At 37.5% G+C, this 25,939-nt stretch overlaps 1 protein-coding gene and 1 pseudogene across 10 annotated transcripts in view; one reads left to right on the top strand and one right to left on the bottom strand.

The window, feature by feature from the left end:
• Window positions 1-12,904, top strand: part of ATRX (ATRX chromatin remodeler) — a 269,851-nt gene extending 256,947 nt beyond the window's left edge. For 9 of the 10 annotated variants that reach the window (XM_065916981.1, XM_065916979.1, XM_065916987.1 and 6 more), the window contains 5 exons: window positions 5,559-5,708; window positions 6,557-6,682; window positions 7,449-7,544; window positions 8,060-8,188; window positions 9,220-12,904. In XM_065916981.1, the coding sequence (XP_065773053.1) occupies window positions 5,559-5,708; window positions 6,557-6,682; window positions 7,449-7,544; window positions 8,060-8,188; window positions 9,220-9,498 (780 nt within the window). In that variant the 3' untranslated portion in view covers window positions 9,499-12,904. The remainder of the gene's footprint in view (window positions 1-5,558; window positions 5,709-6,556; window positions 6,683-7,448; window positions 7,545-8,059; window positions 8,189-9,219) is intronic. The other variant, XM_065916986.1, reaches the window with a different exon arrangement.
• On the bottom strand, window positions 796-1,589 carry LOC136154241 (RNA-binding protein 38 pseudogene; annotated as a pseudogene).
• Window positions 12,905-25,939: the final 13,035 nt, after the last annotated feature.

Here is a 25,939-nt window from a genome sequence, read left to right as displayed (position 1 = left end):
TCAAGATGCCCACCCTCTGAGGAGCTCGGGCTGGCACTTAGAAGAACACCACCACCATCTCTTCAGGCGGACGAGCCATCGACCAAAGTGAGTCTCAAAGTCAAAAAAACAGGTTTTGGATTCTTGGCGATTGAAATCTCCATTGAAAAAAATAGACTGAAACTCTGAAATCATCTTAGTAGCAAAACAACAATGATAAGAAAAAGAGCCACAGTGATTTGATGGAATGAACGGACCATGGCTGGCTGCCCCAGTCACGGGTCACCGGGGGTGCCCTGCTGCACCTGGGAGCCCTGGGAGGTGGGGGGGTGCCCCCAGGCGAACATTTAGATAATGGGAATTCTGGGGGTGGGAGAGCCCCGTACTTGCGGTTCACAGTTATGCAGATGAAGTGACAACAGTAAATGCACTTCGCCATGATCCTGGGCTTCCCTGGAGTAATAAGGCCTCTCTGAACGGGACCCAGAGGGCGGTCGGGGTTTACGGAGGGTCCAGAAGACCCCGCTGGGTGCTGGAGGGACCGCCTGCCGGCTCTAAGGTGTGGGAGGGTGGGGACGGTGCATGTGCGACATTCAGGCAGATCTTCGATTAGCTTTCGGTCATTCAAGTCCTCTCAAGACATGATGTCCCAGGTGTAAAGATCAGTAGTCTCTGGGCCATCCAGGGTGCCGGCAGGGTCCCGCGGGGCCCCCTGAGGTCCAGGTGTGGGTGTGCACCCCTGGACTCAGCCGGCACCACACCCCCCCCCCCCCCCAGCCCGCAGTGACAGGGCCGTGGTCACAGGCGGGGACAGCCTCACTGCATCCAGTCAGGCTGCAGCTGCGGAGGCTGGTACTGCAGGAAAGTGGTGCCCGCGGGGGCCGCAGCCGAGAGGGCCTGGGGCACGGTGGCCGGGTAGCTGTAGCCCATGAAGCTGGCGGCTGTGGCGGGCGAGGCGGCGTACGGGTACTGGTCATAGACGGCTGGCACGTACTGGGCGTAGGCCGGGCTGGCTGGCGTGTACTCAATGTAAGGCGAGGACAGCGGTGGGACCGGGGCAGCCGGGATCACCATGCTGGGCTGGACGATGGCTTGTGGGTAGATGTAGTGGGGGGTCAGCCCATAAGTCCACTGGATCAAAGTGGGGGGCACCTGCTGCACGCTGATGGCAAAGCCCGTCTGGAGGCTGTGCGGCTTGGCACCCTGATAGGCCAAGTTCACGTTTGCCTTGCGACCATCGATGTTGGGGTTAGGGTCTTTGCAAGCTCTCTCAGCGTCTGCGCGGTCGGCCATGGTCACGAAGCCGTATCCGCGAGACTTGCCTGTCTGGCGGTCGGTGATGACCACGGTCTCCTCGATATCCCCGAAGCCCTCGAAGTACTTCCTGAGTGAGGCGTAGGTAGTATGGTAGGGCAGGCCGCCCACGAAAATCTTGGTGAACGTGGTGTCCTTCTGCGAGCCGTGCATGGCGCCGGGGGCGGCCGGGGGCCGCGAGAAGCCCGCGCTCGGGGCGCACGGCGCGGGCTGCAGCAGCATGGGGGCGCCCTGCCGCCTACAGACCCGGGCCGCGTGGGGCTGCGCTCATTGGGGGCGGTGGCGGAGCGAGCGCGGGAGCAGGGGCGCTGTTTTAGCTGCCGGGCCCTTCCACGCGCGGGCCGCTCCCGCCATGCACGCCTAGCTGTGCTGCGCTCCTGCCGGCGTTGCGGGCACTCTTACTGTGTCTTATACAACACTCTCGAAGAAAGATTTCTGCTTTCCTACTTCTGAAATGTATAAGTGAATCTTGTTCCTTTAAAAGTCAGTTGGCTTGCATGTAGTCTTTTCTTTGTTAAAATGAAAATAATGGTAAAGGTACTTGTCTAAGTCCCTGAGTATTGTTAGCATATTATTGTATGAACAAGTGGTTGATATACATTAAAATTTATCCATTAACCTATTTCATTGCAGATTTGGTAATAATTAAAAACTAGAAGTGGCATAAACACATAATAAACTCTTAAGAGAATAATTAAATAGATGCTAAAGTATATCTATATAACATACGCAATTAAAACCAATGAATGTTTTGTATTTTGTGTAAAATAATGTTCATGGAAAGATATTAAGGCAAAGAAGTAGGTTTTAAAGTATAGTACAATCCCATTTTTATGTGAAAATTTATATGCACACGTGTGTAAAATGTAAATGTGTGGAGGGATATACACAAATGTTACTGGTAGTTATCTCTACGTTTTATAACAGGAATTATAACATCATTTCCATTAAAATTTTTAAAAATTCTGAAAAGAAGGGAGTGTTGTGGCTAGTAAAAGGAATATGGTTATTTGGCTTGATGTTAGGAGGGAGCTAATGTTTTAGGAAAAGGGTCCAAAAGTTTTTAATGATACAAAGGTAAGTCACATGTACTTTTCCTCTGATTTGTTGGCATTTTAATTGACTGTGGGTCAAAATGAAAGTTTTTGCATGGGTGGAAGCCGAATCATAATCTAACCATAATTAGGCAATCATGTTTGACTTGATAGCATAGATCTTAAATCTGGTGGGGAGAAGACATTTAAAGGTTTCAGAAGTGGGATTTCATAAAATGACTACTCCTGAAGATGAAAATGGTAAAATAGTTCATATCAGGTTCAGGCTAAGCATGAACTGGCCTTTTATAAGTTTGTGTCTATGTATTGTTTTTATTTCAGCTTTTATATTTTCTTTTATTAAAAAATTAACATACTTGTTTTTAAAAACTTCAACAAGAACAAAAGTGTTAAAAGTGAAAAAATAGACCTACTTAAGTTTCTCCTTCCTCCTTTAGGGAATCCTTTAGGGAATTCTTTTTGAAAGAGAATAGATCTGGGAAATGGAGGAACCATGCCTCAAGAAAACGGTCATTCTTTACAGTGTGATAGAATGATCACTGGATAGGAGTCAGGAAATGTATCTTCTAATCCCAGCTAGTCTTTAGCTCTGTGACTGGAAAAAAAAGTTACTTTGCCTCTCTGAATATCATTTTCTACCAATTTCAAGATGATAAGTTTGGACTTTGAAAATCAGGATACAGACACTTTTTAAAAAGGGTGTATATGAGTGTTGTTTGTGTGTATGTATGTGCATGCATTTCTGGAAAGGCTTTTTCTCTAATCATAAAAAGTAGTTATTATATGAATCATGGCATTTATAATTGAGAAATAAATGCTATACTTAATTGACATAGTGTTGGTTTCCAGAGAATTGGGTATTTCATTTATTCCTGTTATTCTTATATCACCCTGTTACACGTAACCGTAGAGCATTTCATCCATGTTTAACTCACAGTCATAACTAGATTAAGTTATTATCCACTATTACAGAGAGAAGCATACAGCTGAAAAATAGATTCGGTTTCTGCTGCTCTTTCCCTTAGGTTACTGTCTTAGAGAAATGAAGTGATTTTTGACTACAGTTCTTTTAAGAACATCACTTATTGTCAGACAGAAGTAAAATTGGGATTATCCATAGAACATTTCTGTCTTGTAATTTATTTGGTATTTTGTAGAACAGCTGACTTTCCTAATTATATTTGGCATGGCCACTTGCTAAAAATATTAGTCAGTGTTATCTGGTTTTATTACATACCTCTCTTCTGAGTCATGCTTGGGGTGGGGTGGGGTAACCATGGGAGACACACATCTAAGGAAGCATTATCTTTTAACAAAATTTAATTCAGATTGCCCTATCTCTCTGCCTGCCTGGTTAGTAACTCTGAGCTTTGGAGATCTATCTAGTTGTGATAAACATGTTCTGTATGCCATAGGCCAGAGAAAGTCAGCTTTGATGGCAGATTTCTATACTGGTACTGAATAAAAATGTTTAGTTAACATTTTAAAAGAAATAAACCAAAAAATAAAGAACTAAATCTATTAGCATATATGCATTCCACCAGTAGACTTTCTTTCTTGAACCTTGTATGGTCTTTTAATGTTTTCAACCAAAGAAATAGCACAAACATTCAAAATTAATTGTAAAATCTTAATTACAGATGTATCCATTAAAAAAATCATTTTCTTTCTTGAAATTATGAAGTGATTCTTTCAAGTGTTTATTGATGTGGCAAGATAAAAAGTTTGTTAACATAATACCAAGTATCAAAATGGTTGGAATTGGTGTCAGCATTTGCTGTTGTACAGAAAAAAAAAAAAAACTTAGGGCCTTATGAGTTGAATTTTTCATCTTGAGTTATATGACAAACATTTGAGCTCCTACCCTGTGCTGGATCGTATACTCTAGATATGGTTGAAGATTTAAAGACAGAATTCTTTGTAAGTATGGGCTTTGTCTATGCTAAAACTTATGGAGGCATTAAGCATTATTGAATATAGGTTAAATTTAATGTACTATATGCTTCCCTGTACCTTCCTTTGACCAGTCATTATTTACATTCCTTCATTAAATTCACTCAGTTTAGAAAATGTGTTCTAAGGAAACTTGCTGTTAGAAGCTCTGGAAAATCCTTTTGTAAAGTGAATTAATTTGCCTTCTATATATCCAGATTTTCACCTTTAATTTTTTAATAAACAGCTTCTGAATATTTAAAATTTTTTGTTAGCAAGTGACATATCCATGGTTCACTTTAACCCCCACCCTCCATGACCTCCATTTGTGTGTGTCTCTTTTATAATCAAAATCATACAGCGCAGGAGTTTGGGGTTCTTACTGAGTATATAAGTGATTCCAAGTTTTAAGCTTTACGTTTTTTAACCTTAAAAGACTGACATAAGACATCATGACTTTAAAAAAAGACACTTTGATAATAAAATGATAAATAATGTATATCAATTTAAATTTGATCCTAGGTCCTTATAGTGTAATTTATATTTGAGTTTCTTACAATTGAATATAAGGTCTGTGTGTTCCAGTTAAACTGTTCTGTAGCTGTTTTGATTAATTTAGACTTGGTTTTTGTTCGTATAGTGGTTGGTAGCTAAAGTGATTATGAAAATAAAGTTATTAAGGGACTTCCATGGTGGTTCAGTGGCTAAGACTCTGGTGCTCCCAGTGTAGGGGGCTCAGGTTCAATCCCTGGTCTGGAAACTGGATCCCACATGCCGCAACTTAGAATTCTCATGCTGCAGCTATAAAGATGCCACATGCTACAGCGAAGATCAAAGATCCTGCATTCTGCAACTAAGAGACCTGGTGCAGCAAAATAAATAAATACAGGTGTTAAATATGTATGAACAGGAGTAGCCATGATTTTTAGCACAAGCATCTCTGAATTTAGCACACTTATGTTAGCCTTTTTTTTAATCAACTCTGAAAAAAGCACAAAACAAAATGCATATGAAAAAATTAGAAAAATATTGGAGGAAGAGAGCTTGAAAGATGAAAAGTAGTCATTAAAAATTAAACTCCTAAAACATGCTGTATAAATATGACATTCTTACATAAGAGGCTGGTATTGCATGTATTGTGAATGTTTTCTAGGTAATTTATCATATATATCAGAAATATGTATAGTAGCGCGAGTTTCTAGACTAACAGTAGGTCAAAGAACTATGGAAATATGATCAGAGGGAGAAAATAACTGTTATTTCAACCCTTCTAAACAGGACACCATACTTGCAGAACTTCTTCAAATACATAAAGAACACATTGTAGGATATCATGAACATGATTCTCTTTTGGACCACAAAGAAGAAGAAGAGTTGACTGAAGAAGAAAGAAAAGCAGCTTGGGCTGAATATGAAGCAGAGAAGAAGGTAGTTCATCTGAAATGCTTTTTGTTGTTGTTTTTGTTGTTAGTCATTTAAAAGAACATTGGAGGAAGAAAAGGGTCACGTTTGGAACAGGTAATAATATAGTGAATCTTCAGGAACAGAGTCCCCCAAGTTTGGGTGTCTGTTTATGGGCTTTGGCTGCCTTTGGTGGTACTCAAAGGAGAGGAGAGAAGAAAATGTTTGCCCTTAAAGAGTAGTAACCTCATTTCTGATTAGCACTTGCTAAATTGAGAGATTAGTGGGAAGCTGTATATTTAGCATCACTTAACTTCCATCAACACCCTTACTGTAGTAGCAGACATATAGGAACTTGAGTTTGGAGGTAGGGGGTAAATGTTGCTTTAGCATGTGTACCAAACTCAAAGTTCTGACCAATTATCAGAACACAAAAATACTCTGTTATTGGACATTAATGTCAATCTCCAGCAGCAACCTTATTTAAAATAGTTCCACCTCTGTTTTAAATACCACCTCACTTGAGCAAAAATGTGCCTGAGCATGGGAAACCTTATCCTAATACCTGAATCCTTTTTAAACTCCTAATTCATTGTACTAAACTTCTTTAACATTGTGATTTTAGGAGTCTCATCAGAATTCTCTGAGTTGCCCCATACTGTGGGAATTATCAGAAAAGAGTACACCTTTAGGGGTTAAAGCTTTCTATGTAATAAGATCTTGGTTTCAGATGAAAAGGGTGTTTTGTTTGTGTGTGAAGGAGTGTTAATAATTTCCTAGATCTGAGAATGTGGATTTTTTTCTCAACCAGTAGGTGATGTAGAATTTCAAGTTTTAAATCACAATGTGGAAAGTGCATAATTTTTTGTTTGTAGGGACTGACCATGCGTTTCAACATACCAACTGGGACCAATTTACCCCCTGTCAGTTTTAACTCTCAAACTCCTTATATTCCTTTCAATTTGGGAGCCCTATCAGCAATGAGTAATCAACAGTTGGAGGTAAGTTGTGAAGTACGAAAGTATTTTGCCTTGAATTAAAGGCAATTTCAAGTGCCTTGTTGTTGAGGGTTTCCTATGCAGGAATATCACATTCCCCAAAAGATTACCTCTGAATAGACCTAGAAATTTTTCTTTTATTTGTTGACCTTTTTGAACCAGCGTAGTTATAATAAAATGTGGTTTGTTCAGAGCACAAAGAAATCAGGCCTTGAATTATTATAGTTTGAATTATTTTAATTAAGAAACAATAGGGTAGCTGACTGGCTAGAGAAATAGCACTGTCTTCAGTTATAAAATATTTTGAATAAAAAAATTATTTAGTGTTTGAAAGTGGGCTAAATACACATTGATCTACATTCTGAAGCAGTGTAGATGCAACTTTAAGTATATGATAATGTATAGTATTATGAAATAATTAAATAATTTAAAAATAGGATCAGTGATGAGTTAAATAAGACTAGGTTTTAATATACCAGTAATTAAATAATGTAATTGAATCTGTGATTTTCTTTTTAAAATGTGCTTATGGAGTCATTTAAATTATTAAATTATTGGCACCATAGAACCCAATTTTTATCTTCCTAACAAGACCCTCACTGATGAGTTTTACTCCATTTTATTGATGCTGAATTTTGCTGTACTTTGCAATTACTTAAAGATTTTTAAGGCCACATGCTGTAAATTGGCAAGAGAAAGGCTCCCTATACTATTAAAACTAAGCTGTCTTTTATGTGCCCTGATAAGGTTATTTCTTGCATTCTTCTAGGACCTCATTAATCAAGGAAGAGAAAAAGTTGTGGAAGCAACAAACAGTGTGACAGCAGTGAGGATTCAGCCTCTTGAAGATATAATTTCAGCTGTAGTAAGTTAATTGGCAATTGTTGTACATCAACTTGCAATTCTTATTCCCACCATTCATTCTGACTTTTGTTTTTTGCTTCACTACTTCTGTGGGGGAAAGACCGTAATTCTTATAACTTGATTTATAACAGTAAAATACTAGTAAACTGTATAATAGTGCCAAGCTATATATCTCAATTTTATCTAGATGTTGGTACAAAAGAGAAATATAAAATCGAAGAATTGGAAAATCAGTTAATCATGGAAATGTATGTGTTGTTTATATAAACATATTTTAATTATCAGTTGCATGAATTAAATCCAAATAGCATATCCAATCCAGGCATAGCTAACTCTTGTACAACAGTGGGCAGTTTAGTACCTTGCTTTTACATCATCATCTTCTTTAGAAAAGAGTAAAGGAAAAGGGGGAAAGAAAACTTTAAAAATCCTGAATATCTTTAAGGACTATAAATATTTTAAATTATTTTCTTCAATTCTACTGCAATAAGGAGTAAACAGAAATTTTTCTTCTAGTGGAAGGAAAACATGAACCTCTCAGAGGCCCAGGTACAGGCATTAGCATTAAGTAGACAAGCCAGCCAGGAGCTTGATGTCAAACGAAGAGAGGCAATCTACAATGACGTGTTGACAAAACAACAGATGGTAAGAATTCAGAGTATCTCTTTAATTTTCTTGAATTTATAATAATGAGTTTGTGTGACATCTATGTTGATATCTGTTCCCATATGTGGTTGGATGGATGGTCATTGGTTATTCCCAGAAGAAATTTTATTCATAAACCTAGTAATGTCAAATAAAGGTAATGTCTTTTGTTGCAAAGGAGCAACAGCTTCCCAAATGAATCTCCTTGAAGTTTACATAGCATCTCTTCCATATAATTTTACTTTTGTATATTCTGCACATCTAAAAAGGAATGTTTGCCAGACTTTTCTTACCACATTTACTATTTTTAAACAACTTCCACAAATAAGTATACTTTTTAATATATTTGAGATAACAAGTGGAGCTATAAATGATATATGACACAGGTTCCTACTAAATTATGTAATTCTTTGTAAGGCTAACATATTCCAGAATCCTTGATTATCTTTGTTAGCATGGTTGTTTGGCAGCCATCTACCTTGCACTGGGAAATTTCAACTCTTGACACCAGGGAATCAATTTCTGTGGCATGAATTTTACTTAGAAAGCACTGTAGAATTATGTGGTTTTAAATTATCTTAGGAAATCTGAGACATTCTAGGTAGGCAGGTAGGAATTACTCCCACTGCAAGTGCCTTTTCCCTTTGGTGTTTGTCACTAAAAGTGTTTATTTGTCTGTCATCATGTGAAATACTCAAAAGAAGGACAAAGAAAGAGACTTGACAAAAAAGTGCTGTAACTAATACTTGAGACTAATCACAGTGCAGGACAGGTTACTATAGCAACCAACTTAAATGCTGCTTGCACTACAATAGTCAAGTCATTAAGAGAATTTAGCCCTAAATGGTGTTACTAACTGGTTTCTACAGTAATGGTCCTGTGAATGCCATCAAATTAGTAATGGTGATAACAATAATATGTTTTTCTTTTGGTATGGTACCCCCTTAACAAATTGATTTTAACTCAAAATTTGATACTGCCTCTTTGGAGACAGGTCATGCACTTGTAACAGCTCCCTTTTCTCTCCTTAGTTAATCAGCTGTGTTCAGCGAATACTTATGAACCGAAGGCTCCAGCAACAGTACAATCAGCAGCAGCAGCAGCAAATGACTTATCAACAAGCAACACTGGGTCACCTCATGATGCCAAAGCCTCCAAATTTAATCATGAATCCGTCTAACTACCAGCAGATTGATATGAGAGGAATGTATCAGTCCGTGGCTGGTGGTATGCAGCCACCACCATTACAACGTGCGCCACCCCCAATGAGAAGCAAAAATCCAGGACCCTCCCCAGGGAAATCAATGTGATTTTGCACTAAAAGCTTAAAAGATTGTTAAAATCATAGAAAGATCTTTTATTTTTTTAGGAATCAATGACTTAACAGAACTCAACTGTATAAATAGTTTGGTCCCCTTAAATGCCAATCTTCCATGTTAGTTTTAAATTTTTTTTAATAGGGCATACCATTTCTTCCTGACATTTGTCAGTGATGTTGCCTAGAATCTTCTTACACACATTGAGTACAGAAGATCTTTCAAATTGTTTTCAGTGAAAACAAGTCCTTCCATAACAGTAACAACTCCACAGGTTTCCTCTCTAAATTTTTATGCCTGCTTTTAGTGACCATAAAATTGTCATAAATTAATGACTTTATGAAAGAATACTGATTTATATATTCATTCTTTACATATAAAAACACACAGCTGAGTTCTTAGAGTTGATTCCTCAAGTTATGGAATACTTTTGTACTTATCCATTTCTTGACTAAAGTGATTGAAATGGTTTTAATGTTCTTTTGACTGAAGTCTGAAACTGGGCTCCTGCTATATCATCTCTGTGACTGAAAGTTAGAAACTAAGGGTTGGTTATCTTTGACACAGAATTGTGTGCAATATTGTTAAATACTACTGCTCTAAAACTGGGAGGAGTCTTACAGTTATCTTAGCATTGTATAAACAGCCTTAAGTACAGCCTAAGAAGAGAATTCTTTTTCTTCTTTAGTCTTTTCTGCCATTTTTATTTTCAGTTATATGTGCTGAAATAATTACTGGTAAAATTTCAGGGTTGTGGATTATCTTCCACACTTGAATTTTCTCTCTCCTGGCACTAATATAAGGCACATCTCTTAACTGCTTAGTGCCAGTGCTAGTGCTTCATCCTGTTGCTGGCAGTGGGATGTGGACTAACAAAATCAAGTTCTAGCATTTTAGGAGGTTAAGGATGACATTGTGGTTGTTAGCTTCACACCCTGTTTTATAAACAACATCAAAATGGCAGAACCATTGCTGACTTTAAGTTCACATGGGGAATATGCTTTAAAACAATTCCCAGTATGTCAGTATTGTGAAGTAATTCCTCCTAAAGATAAGGATCACTGACTTCTATGCGCTTCCTCTTCTTTTCTCTCATCAGTATGTTCTTTTTCCCCAACTGTATTTTCTTACATAAATTATGTTTTAATGCTCAAATTTTTTTTAGTTTAGATCTGTGAGGCAATTTTCTAATCAAAATTCATCTAATGCCCTTTTATGAAGTTTTACATTGTTGTTTTTCTTAATCCAGGCTTGTAAAAATGACCTATATGCTTATTCATGTACAAATTTGGTTGCTTGAGTTTCTTAAAGGAAAAGATTGTTAGACTATGAGAGTCAACTCAACATGGCGAAACCATTTTTGAGATGGCGATGTAACATGTAGTGGAAATAGCTAACAAATTCCAAAAAAAAAAAAAAAAAAAAAATGCTGGGTGGAGGATTTGCTCGAGGTATCACTGAGTTAGAATGAGTTTAACATTAGCTAAAACTGTTTTGAGTTGTTTGGACGATTAAGAGATGTCCACTTTTATCTTGAAAGAACTAGTGGTAGAACATTCAAGAGTACTAAGTTTGTCATGTAGAATTTTGAGGTTTGGTGGATCCACCCTCCACCTTCCCATATTTGGATATTATCCCAGCCATATAATCAAATTTATTTCACTGCGGGATGTGTTTTTACTTTAGAAGAAATGAAAAAGACAAGATTTGTGAAATAAATATTTGAAGACAATATACTCTGGCCAGCTCTTATCAGTTGGTATTGCTAGAAGTCCAGAATACTTTAAACCTGATTTACTCAACCTGGGAACTTTCATCATGGTCTGATTACTTGCTCAAAGACATAGATGTCAAAATTTTAGGCAACCTTCTAAACCTTGAATGAAACCATGAATGAAACTATGACTTAAAGAATAATACATAGAAAGGTTTATTGGAAATAGTTTGGGATAAAACTTGGATCACTTTGCATACAATCTTCACTTGACATTTTAGCTACATAATATGTACTTTGAGTATAACATCAAGCTTTAACAAATATTTAAAGATAAAATCATGTCAATAAGATACTAAAAGGCTCATTTTTATATTTGTTTTAGATGTTTTAAATAGTTGCAATGGCTTAAAAAAATGATGATTTAAAATGTTGCTTGTAATACAGTTTTGCCTGCTAAATTCTCCACATTTTGTAACCTGTTTTATTTCTTCGGGTGTAAAGCGTTTTTGCTTAGTATTGTGATATTGTATATGTTTTGTCCCAGTTGTATAGTAATGTTTCAGTCCATCATCCAGCTTTGGCTGCTGAAATCATACAGCTGTGAAGACTTGCCTTTGTTTCTGTTAGACTGCTTTTCAGTTCTGTATTGAGTATCTTAAGTACTGTAGAAAAGATGTCACTTCTTCCTTTAAGGCTGTTTTGTAATATATATAAGGACTGGAATTGTGTTTTTAAAGAAAAGCATTCAAGTATGACAATAATACTATCTGTGTTTTCACCATTCAAAGTGCTGTTTAGTAGTTGAAACTTAAACTATTTAATGTCATTTAATAAAGTGACCAAAATGTGTTGTGCTCTTTATTGCATTTTCACAGCTTTGAAAGTCTGTGCACATAATGTTTCATAGGAAATGTATAGCTTTTTATGTGCTATTTAATGGTGGTTCTTTTGCACATTTAGTTATTTAATATTGGGAGGTCAAGGAGTTTGGTTTTTGAATCTGTTATATACTAAATTCTGTAAAAGGAGATCTTAAACCTCAAAAATAATTTACATACTAGGAAGCCTATGTGTGTTTGTTAGTTTTGGTTGTCTGTGTGTAATCCAGCACCATTTCCTGCTTCCCAACAGCTGTGTCATTCATTTAAGTGAAGCAGACCTACCACTCCACAGTTGATACGAAAGCTGCTTATCATCCTGAAGCACTAGCAGGTTGATGGAAATTATCACCTGGCCTCCATAGAAGCTGAATATTTTGCAGTCTTCCCTTAGCTATGCCCATTCTCCCTCTAACATCATAAAATCAGATACATATTTCTGTACCCTAAACAAAACTTTCAAAACAGTTACATATCCCAGTAAAAATTTTCCTTTGAGGGTGGCATGTTGTGAGATGTTTTAACAGTAAAATAGGTCATCCTTTTACATGCTTATTTCACTAACAATTACTTTCAGGTTATTCCCCACCATGTTTCACCAGACTTAGTCTCAGTGACTTTTGGCTATTTCCAAATCAAATCTAACCTTAAAAGAGATGAAAATTCTTCCACCATTGATTTTTTTGAAAAGTATGTAATCTGTGCCAATCTAAAAGGAGTGACCAGGTTTCAGAAATGCTTTTTGTCTGTGCAACATTTTATATATGCTGTTATATGGAAGTGAATAAAAATTAAAAATCCAAAATATATACTGTTTCTAAGCTTAATATCTGTCAGGAACCAAACTGCCCACATCACTCATGTTGGATCTAATTAAAGAATGGTCCTTCTTGCCCCTGTCGAAGAGTTTTACTCCTCAAGAGTATGTGCTGATGTAAAATTTCATTACATATACACTGCCACCCTCTCTTTGTAATAACCTTCCTGAGATGTTGTGCCCACTTCACTAACTATGGGAATCACTCTTCCTCCCCTCACTATAGGGATCTGATAGTGACCACTGCATACCTTCACCAAGGGAGGTGTGACAAAGAAAGCAGCATATCAACTGAGGCCTTTGTTAAAAACAATAAAGATAAAGCTTTAATTGAAGGAATGAAAGGATGAGACGAATCCTAAAATACTGAAGATCCTCTTAATATTCAGAACTGCCCCATATTTCAAGCAGTCTCTACCCAGCAGTATTCTTCCACATTCTGCTCCTGAACATGCCCTCACTTCTCCTCCCTGATAGAAACAGGGAGGGGGAGCTTGGCACCAATCTCCTTTATTAAATAGACTTGGCTCCCTCCTGCAGACCTCACATCAAATATGTGTTGATTTTCAATAAAGGTGAAGAAAGATGACTTATGCAAGGATGGGGGTTTGTTTCAGGTATATGAGGAGAAAGTGTGTGAAAAGGAACAAAGGTAGAGAGGGATCAGGAAGGGGCTAAATTGGAGTGGATTGATGGAGGGTCTTGAAATCCTGAATGGGTAATTCAATACAGAGGATAACAAGGCATTGTGAGGCAGCTGATGTGTTCAAAGTAGCAGGTAAAGATAGTGATTTGGGCAGGGGTAATTTGAATGGTTTAGAACGTAACGTGAAGAAAGAGTGCAGACAGGAAGATAGATAATTAGGCATTCAGTGACCAGACTACTAACAATTTTAAGGACAAAAGGCAAAATCATTGTATAGAATGTATAGAAGTGAACTTCTTAAATTGTGAGCAAAACCTTATTTCCTTTTACCTTTCCCCAAGGAGCCCACTTTGTTCAGGATTTCTGACTTTACATGCAAAACTTCACTTACTCTTTGTTTACTTTCTCAAACCTAGGGTAAATTCATAGTGGCGTTCCTGTTTCACAATTTTTCATTACTCCTAATTATCCTGTATACATATTTGCAGAAAGAAAGTTTGGTCCATTTAACTAAGCTAAGTATATTTCTACTTCTTCCTCAAGCTAATCTTCAAAGGGCTAAATCCATTCTTGTTACTTTTTCTTGAGACCCATCTAGTCCAAGGGCTAGTATCTCTGTCGGTAATGTTACATTCACAAGCTTCCCTTCATATTTTCAAAGTGCTTTGTGGTTATTATGTGTTAAACTGTATACCACATATGAGAAAAGTGAAAATAACAACTACATTTTCCTCATGACAGTTAAGCTAAAAGACCAAACCTATTGCATTGAGGAGGCAGAAGATAAATTATAGTCAAATTATCTGAGTCTTTCATGTCTCATTTGGAAAATGGGACTATAATAATACCTTACTTTGTTGAATGCAGGAGGCCTGACCAGGTGATTTCTTGAGGTCCTTTTCAGCTCTTACGGTTTAGATGTGAGAAAACCACAGTTTGAAGCCAAAAGGTGATGTGTTTGTCTAAGGTTACACAGTAAGTTTGAACAGAATTAGAAATCCCTTCCCTTTAGCTAGCCCTCCCCCATTAAGCTATACCTTTTCTTTTCCTCTGTTTAGAAAAATGAGAGGTCTGACAGGCATTTTAATGACAAAGCAGGTAAGTCAAGTTGTAATTGGCTCTAATTACTACTTCTACAAGCTGTAACCTCCTTTATCTTTTGCCCAGGGGCACTCAGCATTGTTTCTTATTTCTTCTGGAACTCTGCAGAAAAGGAAAAAACATGTTTAAGGATCTGATTCTTACAGCTTGGTTACTTGATTGGGTTATATACATGACAAAACATCAAGGTAAATCCACTTTTGTTAAGTCAACTTTTAAGCAAATAATTGGTAGCCTCCCATTTGATTGTTCATAACTGTAAAGCCCAAATTAGGCCAACATTTAAATTGTCTGGTCTGGGTAAAGTTTATAGTAAGTAGTAGGCAATATTGTCTTCTATTGACTCTTATGTAACAACACATACGACATTTTTTTGAGATGTAGGTTTTATAATGGTTTATTCTTGTGATGAAAACTACAAAAGCTAACAGAAGAGTGAAAGGGTGATTATTTTCTTTGTAGCTGCTTGTTCCTACATGTCAGTAGCAAAGCAAGTAGAAGCTTGTGCCTAGTTTGCTGAATACATTTCAATGGGGGAAAAAAGTGGTTAATATAATCATTTGCAGTCTTGTTAGTTCATTCTCAGTTCTTGGTAGGTTTTCAATAATAAAACATGGAGGTTGGCCTTCAAAGGCTTTAGTGATACAGGCTTGCTTGGACCCTATCCTTAGCAAAGTAAACCTTTTATTATGTGTTTCTGCTCTCTCTTTGTATATCTTCCACACTCTACTGAATGTGCTAAGCTCAAACGTACCTGCCTGCAATTTTTTCCTCTTCTCCAAACTATCATTTAACTACCCATACATCCCTTTATATTCTGATACCTCAGTGTTTGTGTGTATATGTGTGTGTTTGTAGGGGAGGCTTATAGAATCATACAATGCTAGAGGTGGTACGGGTCTTAGAGACCCTGTAGACTATCCTTCTGTAGTCAGAAAATAAAGGTCCAGAGAGGAAAAGAGATACACAAGGGCACCTATATCTTCTAGTTTTCATTCCAGTCTGTTCAGATGCCCCCTATTACACCGGTATCCCAATTAATTTTTTTTCAATCTGCCTGACCACAATAAGCAAATTTTCAGAATAATTTGTACTGAACTCAACTTTAAAATAAGAACCGTTTGTGGAAAATAGAGGGGTATGTGGACCAAAATGACAGGGAAACAAGTTCCTGTGTGGTAACTGGAAAATACACTCAGCACAGTTTAGACCAATAGATCTAGAAGCACTGTTCTGGTTTCTGGATCTCTGTGTCCTTCAGAGTCAAAGATGGAATAATTCAGCCTTCCTCAGATGAGGTAAGTTGATGTACCAAGTACTTCAAAATCCTCTATTTCAAATGAGAAATGCTGCTGTATTCACAAGGAACAAAACAAAGCTCTGTATTAGTGTAGTGATGTCTATCAGGATAGGGGCAACTAATGATTATTGAGTATAGATATGTGCCAGAAGGATCATGAATAGTTTACATATTTCCAGAGAACTAAAACAGCAAAATGATTTTAATATGCTAGAATTTGGGGGTCTCATTCTAGATTTATAAAGTTGTACAAGTTAGTTCACCTCACTGAATCTTCTTTTGCACAGCAATAAAGATTTATTGAATGCCTATTATGTGTCAGACACTATGACTAGTCACTATCCTGTTTTACCAATGAGGAAATAGGTTTAAAATAAATTATTCACTCAGTGCCACATGACTAACTGGAAGAGGCAGAATTCAAGAGCATGTATCTGATTCTGCTTTTGCCATTAAACAAGCTTGTTTTCAAGGTACTTCCTTCTGTGTCTCTTCAGTGGTGCCTAGAGAATTTGGCTTTATCCTCTCATTTCCTTCTGTGATCCAAATAGAAGTGTCTGAAAAATCCAGTATGAGTACTTCAAAATATGTTTTAAGATACCCAAATTCATTTTTAATACAGTGGCTTCCTTACAAGTTCTTTTAGGCACCAACTGAGAATCCTAAAGATAGAACTATTCTGAACTAAGTTTACTTTTCATTTTTTCCACCTGATAAAGTGTAGGTACCATTCAAGCAAGGCTTTAAATGAGCTAGAATATGGACATGTATAGATTAAGGAGAAGGGTATCTCAGAGGAAACAGCAAACACAAACATGTGTAAGCAGCAAAGAACAGAATTCAGAATAGGATAGTTCTAGGAAATGCTGTGCTTCTGTACTTGTGCACAGAAGGTCAAAGTCTCATTTAAGCCAATAGTTTCTGGAATACATAAATAATAATAGTGTGGTAGGCTGAATAATGACCCCCCAAAGATGTTCACCTCCTAATCACAGAACCTGTGAATATGTTGTTACATGGCAAAGGAGAATTAAGATTACAGGAATTGTTTGCTAATCAACTGATCTTGAAATGTGAGAGTCTCCTGAATTATCTGGTGGACCCAGTGTAATCACAAGTGTCCTTAAAAGTGGAAGAGGGAAGCAGAGGGAGAGTTACAGGCAGGTGTGACTAGAGGTTCAGAGAGATGCAGTGCTGCTGACTTTGAAGATGGAGGCAAGGGATGTGGGTAGCCTTTTCCCTGTTGGTGCTCGGAAAGGATAAGGAAAAGAACTCTTACCTAGAATTTCCAAAAGAGAATACAGCTCTGATGACACCATGATTTTTAGCCCAGTGAGACCTGCATCAGACTTCTGCCTACAGAACTGTAAGATAATAAACACATGTTGTAAGCCACTAAATTAGTGGTGATTTGTTACAACAGAAATAGGAAAGTAATACCAATGGTTATTTGTGTGATTACTTGATTAATGTCTTGCTCCACTGCTAGATATGTGAGCTCTTTAAGGGCAGAACCCTGTATATTTTGCTCAATTTAATATCCTCAGCACCTGACACAGAAAAAGTGTGAGATAAATATTTGATGAATCAGTGTGTGAGTATCTTGGTGGTCATATATCATCTGAGAAAATTACGGCAATGTTAATACTATCAAATTTTGTTTCCCTGTCCCTAAGTGTATATGCATGTCTATTTCTCTGCCTTTTGGTTTGGGTCTCTTTGTCTTTCTCCTTCCCCTTCTTTAGTCTCTTCTCTTTTCCTGACTTCTGTCCCTATTTCTTAGTTGGCCATAACACAGGACTGAAATGCACCTTGTTTATGGAATAAGATAGTATTTTCTGTCTTTCTAAATATTTATACATTTTTTCACTGTCACATCTTAGTTGCAGCATGCTGGATCTTTCATTCCCACATGCAGGTTTCTCTCTAGTTGTGGCACACAGCCTTAGTGGTTGTGGTTCATGGGCTTAGTTGCCCTGTGGCATGTGGGATCTCAGTTCCCCGATCAGGGATGGAACACAAGTCCCCTGCATTAGAAGGCAGATTCCCAACCACTGGATCACCAAGGAAGTCCCTGTTTATGGTTTTTAAAAAGAAGTTATATAGTTTATTGCACTGAAAAAGATTGCTTTCCACTCAAGAGCCCCTTTAGATATTACCTATTTAATCAACATCAGTGGGTGAGTGATCCTTGAGAAGTTACTCATTTCTGACTTAGGCTGTTATATAGAAACCAGTGGCAGGAACATTCCACAAAAGCTATGCCTTTGTACCTACTTGGTGGGAACTTGTTCTCTGATTGCATGGCCCACATTAGCCAGATATCACAAATTTCTCTCTTCTGAGAGAATAGACATTTTGATACTGTCTGTTTAGAAGAAATTGAATCTTCTCTTAGGACCAGAGAAGTCTTTTTCCTGGTACTGGCCACTGAGTTTGATCACAAAGATGTTTAATGTTTGAATGCTATGTACTGGAATCCCAAGAAAGGCGTTGAGCCTATTGTTAACGCACAAAGCTTAGCCTGTTCCATGAAGCAGAATGGCGTAAGGAACGGTGAGTATTTTGGTGAGAATGTTCATGAAATTTCTAGTGTTCAAGAACATTTAGGTAAATCTTCATTCCTCACATTGAAAGGACCTGTGCTTCTCAAACTTTAATGTATGTGCAAATCACCCAAGAAGCTCATTAAACTTTAGATTCTGATAGAGTAGGTATAGGGTGGGGTCCAAGAATTTGCATTTCTAACAAGCTAGCAGGTGGTGTTTATTCTGCTGGTTCAGGGACCACACTTTGAGGAACAAGAGGACTCTGAATTTAGGTCAGTCAGAGCCAGAGTATCTGCATTCTGCACAGGAGAATCAGAAGGTGATAACTTCTAGAACCAGAGCCTCAAGGAATGTGTCTGAGCTCCGCATTCCTTTCAGACAAATGGAGAGTCTAGGTCTCTCTCTCATTGGGCTCCCCAAAACCAGGGCTGGTGCAGAGTACAGTGAGTCTGGCCTTCTCTGGGTGTGTGTAGGGGGTTGAGGAAAATGAAGCAAACATGTGTATTTGGGTAATTAACCTTAGCTACCTCAAACACAAAGCTCAAAAGCTCAGTCAAAGTACTTGCCTGACCACCATGTTGTATGTGAACACACATACCAAAATACATTTGAAAACTATTATTGGATGAATAGAAAAACCTCCAGAATGATGTACATCGGAATGATAATGATGATACGAAATGAAGATAGTTGTTTTGTTTTCTTCTTTTTGTTAATCTTTATTTTCTGATTTTTCTGTAGCAAAAAAATTTCTTCAAAAGATACTTTAAAAAAGCATATATATCACTTTTATGATAAGGAAAAAGGTTTTCCAAAATCAAAACAAACCTGATCATATCCTACATACCTTTTGCTTAAATAATAATAACAATATTTAACACTTATCAAGTAGTTACTATACTCTAATTGCTGTTCTAAGTTTTTTACAAACATTATCTCATTTATTACTTGCAAGAAACCTGAGATAGGTACTGTAATTTCCCCCATTTTTCCATTGAGATAATTGAGGCAGAGAGAGGTTAACTGACTTGACATAAGTTTAAGTAAATGGCAAAGCCAGAATTTGAACCCAGGCACTGATTGCTACAGAGCCTGTGCTTTTTTTTTCAAACACATGACTATATTTTAATAACACAACCAAAATACAAAGCACCATAGTAAAATTTTTAACATTTATAAAGTTGCTTAACTGATGATATGCCTTGCAGTTTTGCAAATTCCTAGGTGTTTCTGATGTGTATACCACAGCTTGGTGAAACCTTGGCATTGTAAAGCTTTGATTATTGTTGTTTAGTTGCTAAGTCATGTCTCTTTTGTGACCCATAGACTGTAGTTTACCAGGCTCCTCGGTCCATGGGATTGCCCAGGCAGCATCAAACCCACGTCTACTGCTTGGCAGGTGGTTTCTTAACCACTGAGCCACCTGGGAAGCCCAAAGCTTTGATTAGTCAGAACTTAATTAGAACCTTTAATTTAAAGGAATTTCTTTTGATACATGTTCCAGCTATCAGTTTATTTCTTTTTTTTTTTAATTTTATTTTATTAGTTGGAGGCCAATTACTTCACATTTCAGTGGGTTTTGTCATACATTGACACGAATCAGCCATAGAGTTACACGTATTCCCCATCCCGATCCCCCCTCCCACCTCCCTCTCCACCCGACTCCTCTGGGTCCTCCCAGTGCACCAGGCCTGAGCACTCGTCTCATGCATCTCACCTGGGCTAGTGATCTGTTTCACCATAGATAATATACATGCTGTTCTTTTGAAACATCCCACCCTAACCTTCTCCCACAGAGTTCAATAGTCTGTTCTGTACTTCTGTGTCTCTTTTTCTGTTTTGCATATAGGGTTATCATTAACATCTTTCTAAATTCCATATATATGTGTTAGTATGCTGTAATGTTCTTTATCTTTCTGGCTTACTTCACTCTGTATAATGGGCTCCAGTTTCGTCCATCTCATTAGAACTGATTCAAATGCATTCTTTTTAACGGCTGAGTAATATTCCATGGTGTATATGTACCACAGCTTCCTTATCCATTCATCTGCTGATGGGCATCTAGGCTGCTTCCATGTCCTGGCTATTATAAACAGTGCTGCGATGAACATTGGGGTGCACGTGTCTCTTTCAGATCTGGTTTCCTCGGTGTGTATGCCCAGAAGTGGTATTGCTGGGTCATATGGCAGTTCTATTTCCAGTTTTTTAAGAAATCTCCACACTGTTCTCCATAGCAGCTGTACTAGTTTGCAATCCCACCAGCAGTGTAAGAGGGTTCCCTTTTCTCCACACCCTCTCCCGCATTTATTGCTTGTAGACTTTTGGATAGCAGCCATCCTGACTGGCGTGTAATGGTACCTCATTGTGGTTTTGATTTGCATTTCTCTGATGATGAGTGATGTTGAGCATCTTTTCATGTGTTTGTTAGCCATCTGTATGTCTTCTTTGGAAAAATGTCTGTTTAGTTCTTTGGCCCATTTTTTGATTGGGTCATTTATTTTTCTGGAATTGAGCTTCAGGAGTTGCTTGTATATTTTTGAGATTAATCCTTTGTCTGTTTCTTCATTTGCTATTATTTTCTCCCAATCTGAGGGCTGTCTTTTCACCTTACTTATAGTTTCCTTTGTAGTGCAGAAGCTTTTAAGTTTCGTTAGGTCCCATTTGTTTAGTTTTGCTTTTATTTCCAATATTCTGGGAGGTGGGTCATAGAGGACCCTGCTGAGATTTATGTCGGAGAGTGTTTTGCCTATGTTCTCCTCTAGGAGTTTTAGAGTTTCTGGTCTTACATTTAGATCTTTAATCCATTTTGAGTTTATTTTTGTGTATGGTGTTAGAAAGTGATCTAGTTTCATTCTTTTACAAGTGGTTGACCAGTTTTCCCAGCACCACTTGTTAAAGAGGTTGTCTTTTTTCCATTGTATATCCTTGCCTCCTTTGTCAAAGATAAGGTGTCCATAGGTTCGTGGATTTATCTCTGGGCTTTCTATTCTGTTCCATTGATCTATATTTCTGTCTTTGTGCCAGTACCATACTGTCTTGATGACAGTGGCTTTGTAGTAGAGTCTGAAGTCAGGCAGATTTATTCCTCCAGTTCCATTCTTCTTTCTCAAGATTACTTTGGCTATTCGAGGTTTTTTGTTTTTCCATACAAATTGTGAAATTATTTGTTCTAGTTCTGTGAAAAATACCGTTGGTAGCTTGATAGGGATTACATTGAATCTATAGATTGCTCAGTTTATTTCTTCTCAGCTCAAATCCACCCTTCACTTCCCTGCTTTGTGGAACTAGACCCTATAAACATTTCTCCTTTGCAGCTGTCATGATGTTTCATCAGTAAAGAGCATTGGCGGACCACTGCAGGAGGAAAGTGCGTCTCATCTTTGTACTGATGTGGCTTTCCTCCTGCTGCAGTACATGGCAACCAGTGGGTGCCAGAATCCCAACCACACCCAACCACCCAGCAAGTCTCACAGGTACCCCACGAGGTGATTTCTTGCTTCCCTACCCTGACTGTAGGCACCTCAGTGAATTTCTCTACCATCCAATAGGTGACAACTATACACTCTGCAATAAGGTCAGAATCTCATCCTTGGTAGAAGAAAGGGCTCTTTCACATTTGCTACTTTTGTATCATTTCCTTTTAGATTCTACATATAAGGGATGTCACATGATATTTCTCTTTCTCTGTCTGACTTACTTCACTCAGTATCACACTCTCTAGGTCCATCCATGTTCAAAGCACCATAGTAAGTTGATGGCAATAGAATATGGTATTTCATTCACTTTGCATGACAAAAGGTTAACAAATGGTTATAAATGAGTTCTTAGAAACCATTAATAAAAACATTGATATACCAATGGAAATGAAAAAAAAACAACACAAGGAAATGAAATAACACAAGTGATTAGTAAGGATTAAGCATATATGAAGATAACTGAGTTACCTGGGCTCTTAAACACTCCGTTATATGACTTCCATTAGAGTACATGCATGGCATCTTTTTTAGACCTCAGAGTCTCTCCTACCTAAAAATAAACACAAAGTATCTTTTATTTGCTTCTTTCTCAAGCCATGGCCTTATCTCTGTTCTCTTTTCTGCTAAACCTCTCAAAAGTGTGGTCTGTACTTGCTGCTTACAGTTCCCCTCACCCTTCTTCTTCATTCCTTAGCTTCCTCAGCAGTATGCTTTCTGCTCCTATTCCTCCACAGATGATACTTTCTTGACAGCAACCCATGATATCCTAAAAAGAAAAGACCACAACTCTATGGACTGGAGCTGCAACAAAGTTATGATCTCTAAATTCAGTTGCCTAGAAACCCTTCTAAGTGTCCCTAAGCAGCTGCCTGCTATCTTCCTCTCCAGGTTCAAGGAGATGACCTTGCCTCCTAGTTCTCTTTTAATGACAAAAACATCAAGTCAAAAACCTCACAATCTCCTTTCCACCCAGTCCCCTTCACAAAATTATCTTTCCTTCCACCTTCTCTTGAGTTTCAATGTCAGTGTCTCCCTTCTGCCAATAAATGTATTCTTCCACCTGTGCTAAGGAGCCAAGTTCCTCCCTCCTCCTTAGAGATTTGGCTCCATCCATCATCATCCCCTCTTTCTTCTATACCTTTGACCTCCAACTCCCCAACCCTGATCCCTTCCTAATGCTATAAAGTGCAGTAGCCTCTTAGTTTGTCTCCCCATCCATACAATACATCTTTCACACTGCAGTCAGAATGATATTATTTAAACACAAATCTGATCATGTTACATTTCCTTAGGTTGCTTCCCACCATATAGCAGCAGCTCATATAGTACATTCGCCACTAAACTCCTAAAAGTTATCAAAACCGCCAGAAGACTTGGCCTTATTAGCCTAGGACTTCTGCCCTCCCCATCTATATTTGCCTTGAGGAGTAGTGTGGGGAGAGGGGAAACTGGTGATTGCTTTCTCTGTCAGTTAGCTACAAGGTTTTGAGTCATTACTGTGCAGTCAATCACTGAGTGTGGGGACAAACAACAGACTTCTGGGCAAGAGGATAGCAGGCTACAATAAAATAGGATTTCTCTCTGCTTTTTCAACCTCTATTACACTAGAGGCCCCCTCAAGTCAAGTTCATGAAAATTCCTTAGCACCTACTAAGTACTGTTTCAGGTATGATAAAAAAAAAAATATAGAGAACTTGCTGGTCTGGATCCTGGTATTAAGAAACTTGTGTATGTGTATGTGTCCAACTTGTGAAGTATCTTTGTGCCAGGCACTATCCTCGGTTATTTACACCCATATTGTCATTTAGTCCTGTATTATTGCCACCTTTTTGTAGATGAGGAAACTGAGCCTTGCTAAAGGGTCACAGAAGAAGATTGTGGAACATACAGTTTGCAAATCCAAGTCTGCCATCTGCAAAGCCCCCTCTTTTACTTTTATGGTTCTTCTTGCAACCCATTTGGGAAGATAGAGCTGATGATCCTGATATGAAGAGAGCACACGGGAGCAGTGTATGATCAGGTGGTAATTTGTGATACACGTAAAGACAAAATGATGTGATACAAAGAGTCTAGGATTCATGTTCAGTAAATTATGGAGCCAGTTTTGATTCTGGCACTATTTAGGCATGTGCCCTTAAATATATTACCCTCTATGGGTGTCAGTCTTTCTTTTTTTTTTAAAAGGCTGAAGAAATGCAAATGGTTTTTAAACAAATAGAAAGTCACTATCTGAGTCATAAAATGCAAATGAGCTAAACAAATACAATTTTCATTTATATTTCATTGGCAAAGATAAAACAATTGTTGATTTTGTTGATAAGATTCTGGGGAAACAGGCACCCTCATAAGTTATTGATGGTAGTATAAATTAGTACAACTTTGATGAAGGATCATTTGGCACTATCTATTAAAATTTAAATGCCCATTGCATTTGTCCCAGAACATTTCACCTTTAGAAATTTATCTTACAGATAGACTCACATACATACACAAAGATAAACGTTTAAATATATTCACTTGAGTTGTTAGTCATAGCAGCAGAAGACTAGAAACAACAGCCCATTGATGGGGGACTTATTAAATACTATAATGGCCTCAAGGCATTATAGATAATTATACATGCCCACTGTAGAAAAGTTAGAAAAATACAGAAAAATATAGAAGATAAAGATAATAAGAAGCTGCTCAGAGACAAGAACTCATGATTTTGGCCCAATTATTAATACCTCTTATTTTTTCTATTCATATGTTTGATGTATGTATATTTACATAATTGAGATCACTGAGATCATCAGTTGTGTGATACAATTGCATATTCTGCTTTTCCCTTTAAATTATCCTGAGAGAATGTCTCTATGTCATTAGAATTTCATCAACCTAGTTTTAAACGGACTGCATAATGATTGATCATAATGATGTACCATATCTATAGCCATTCTTCTATTGTTGGAAAGTTAGTTTTCTTTTTCTTTTCTTTTTGTTTTATAAATATGTTGCAGAGAACATCAATTGCATCATTAGAAATAGAATTACTGGGTCAAAAAGCATGAAAAAGTTTAAAGTTCTGGATTTATATTATCAAGTTGCATCATTAGTATTTTCCCAGTATATGACAGAGCCTCACTCTCTGCATCTTCATTGGTTTTAAGTATTATTATGTTTCAAAACTTTCTTAATTTCATAAGAAAAATACATTTCATTGTTTTGCATCTTATGAATACCTTTTGAGATTGAAGTATGTTTGTATTTTTTACAAGTTGCAATCTCCTTTTATGAACTAACTATATGTTTTATTTGTCCATATTTTATTGGAAGCTTGGTGTTTTTGTTATATATTTGTATGGGTCCTATAGTCAGTATAATAATGATAATAGCTTTTAAAATTTTTCTGGAAAACATTTTCCCAGTTTTTATAACCTTTAATTTTATTAATTTTAAAATATTTAACAGTTTATAAACTTCTTATAAACTTTATAAACTTCATGATTCCATCCTTTACATGTATGTCTAGGAAGTTCTTTAAGAACTAGAGAAATTTGGACATATTGAAAGGGAAAAGCTGTGTGAATGAGCTGGGATCGAGTGTGCAGAGAAAGGACATAACTTTCAGAACCAGAGGAACACTCTTTGAAAGAGGAGGAAAGGAAAAATGAATGAGTCTAAGGCCTGCTTGAAAAAGATTAAAGGAGACCTAAATAAATGGAAAGACATCCCATGGTCAGGGACTGGAAGACTTAACATTGTTAAGATGGCAACACCATCTTGATTGATGGCAACAACCCCAAATTGATCTACAGATTCAGCATAATCTCTGTCAAAATCTCGGATGGTTTCTTTGTGAAAAGTTACAATCTGATCCTAAAATTCTTATGGAATTGCAAGAGACCCAGAATAGCCAAAAAGGCTTGAAAAAGAACAAAGTGGAGGACTCTTACGGCGTGATTTAAAAAT

Source organism: Muntiacus reevesi, chromosome X (assembly GCF_963930625.1).
Source record: "Muntiacus reevesi chromosome X, mMunRee1.1, whole genome shotgun sequence".
Classification (NCBI taxonomy): domain Eukaryota; kingdom Metazoa; phylum Chordata; class Mammalia; order Artiodactyla; family Cervidae; genus Muntiacus; species Muntiacus reevesi.
Note: the sequence above shows the minus strand (reverse complement) of the source record. Positions and strands in the feature narration are given on the sequence as shown.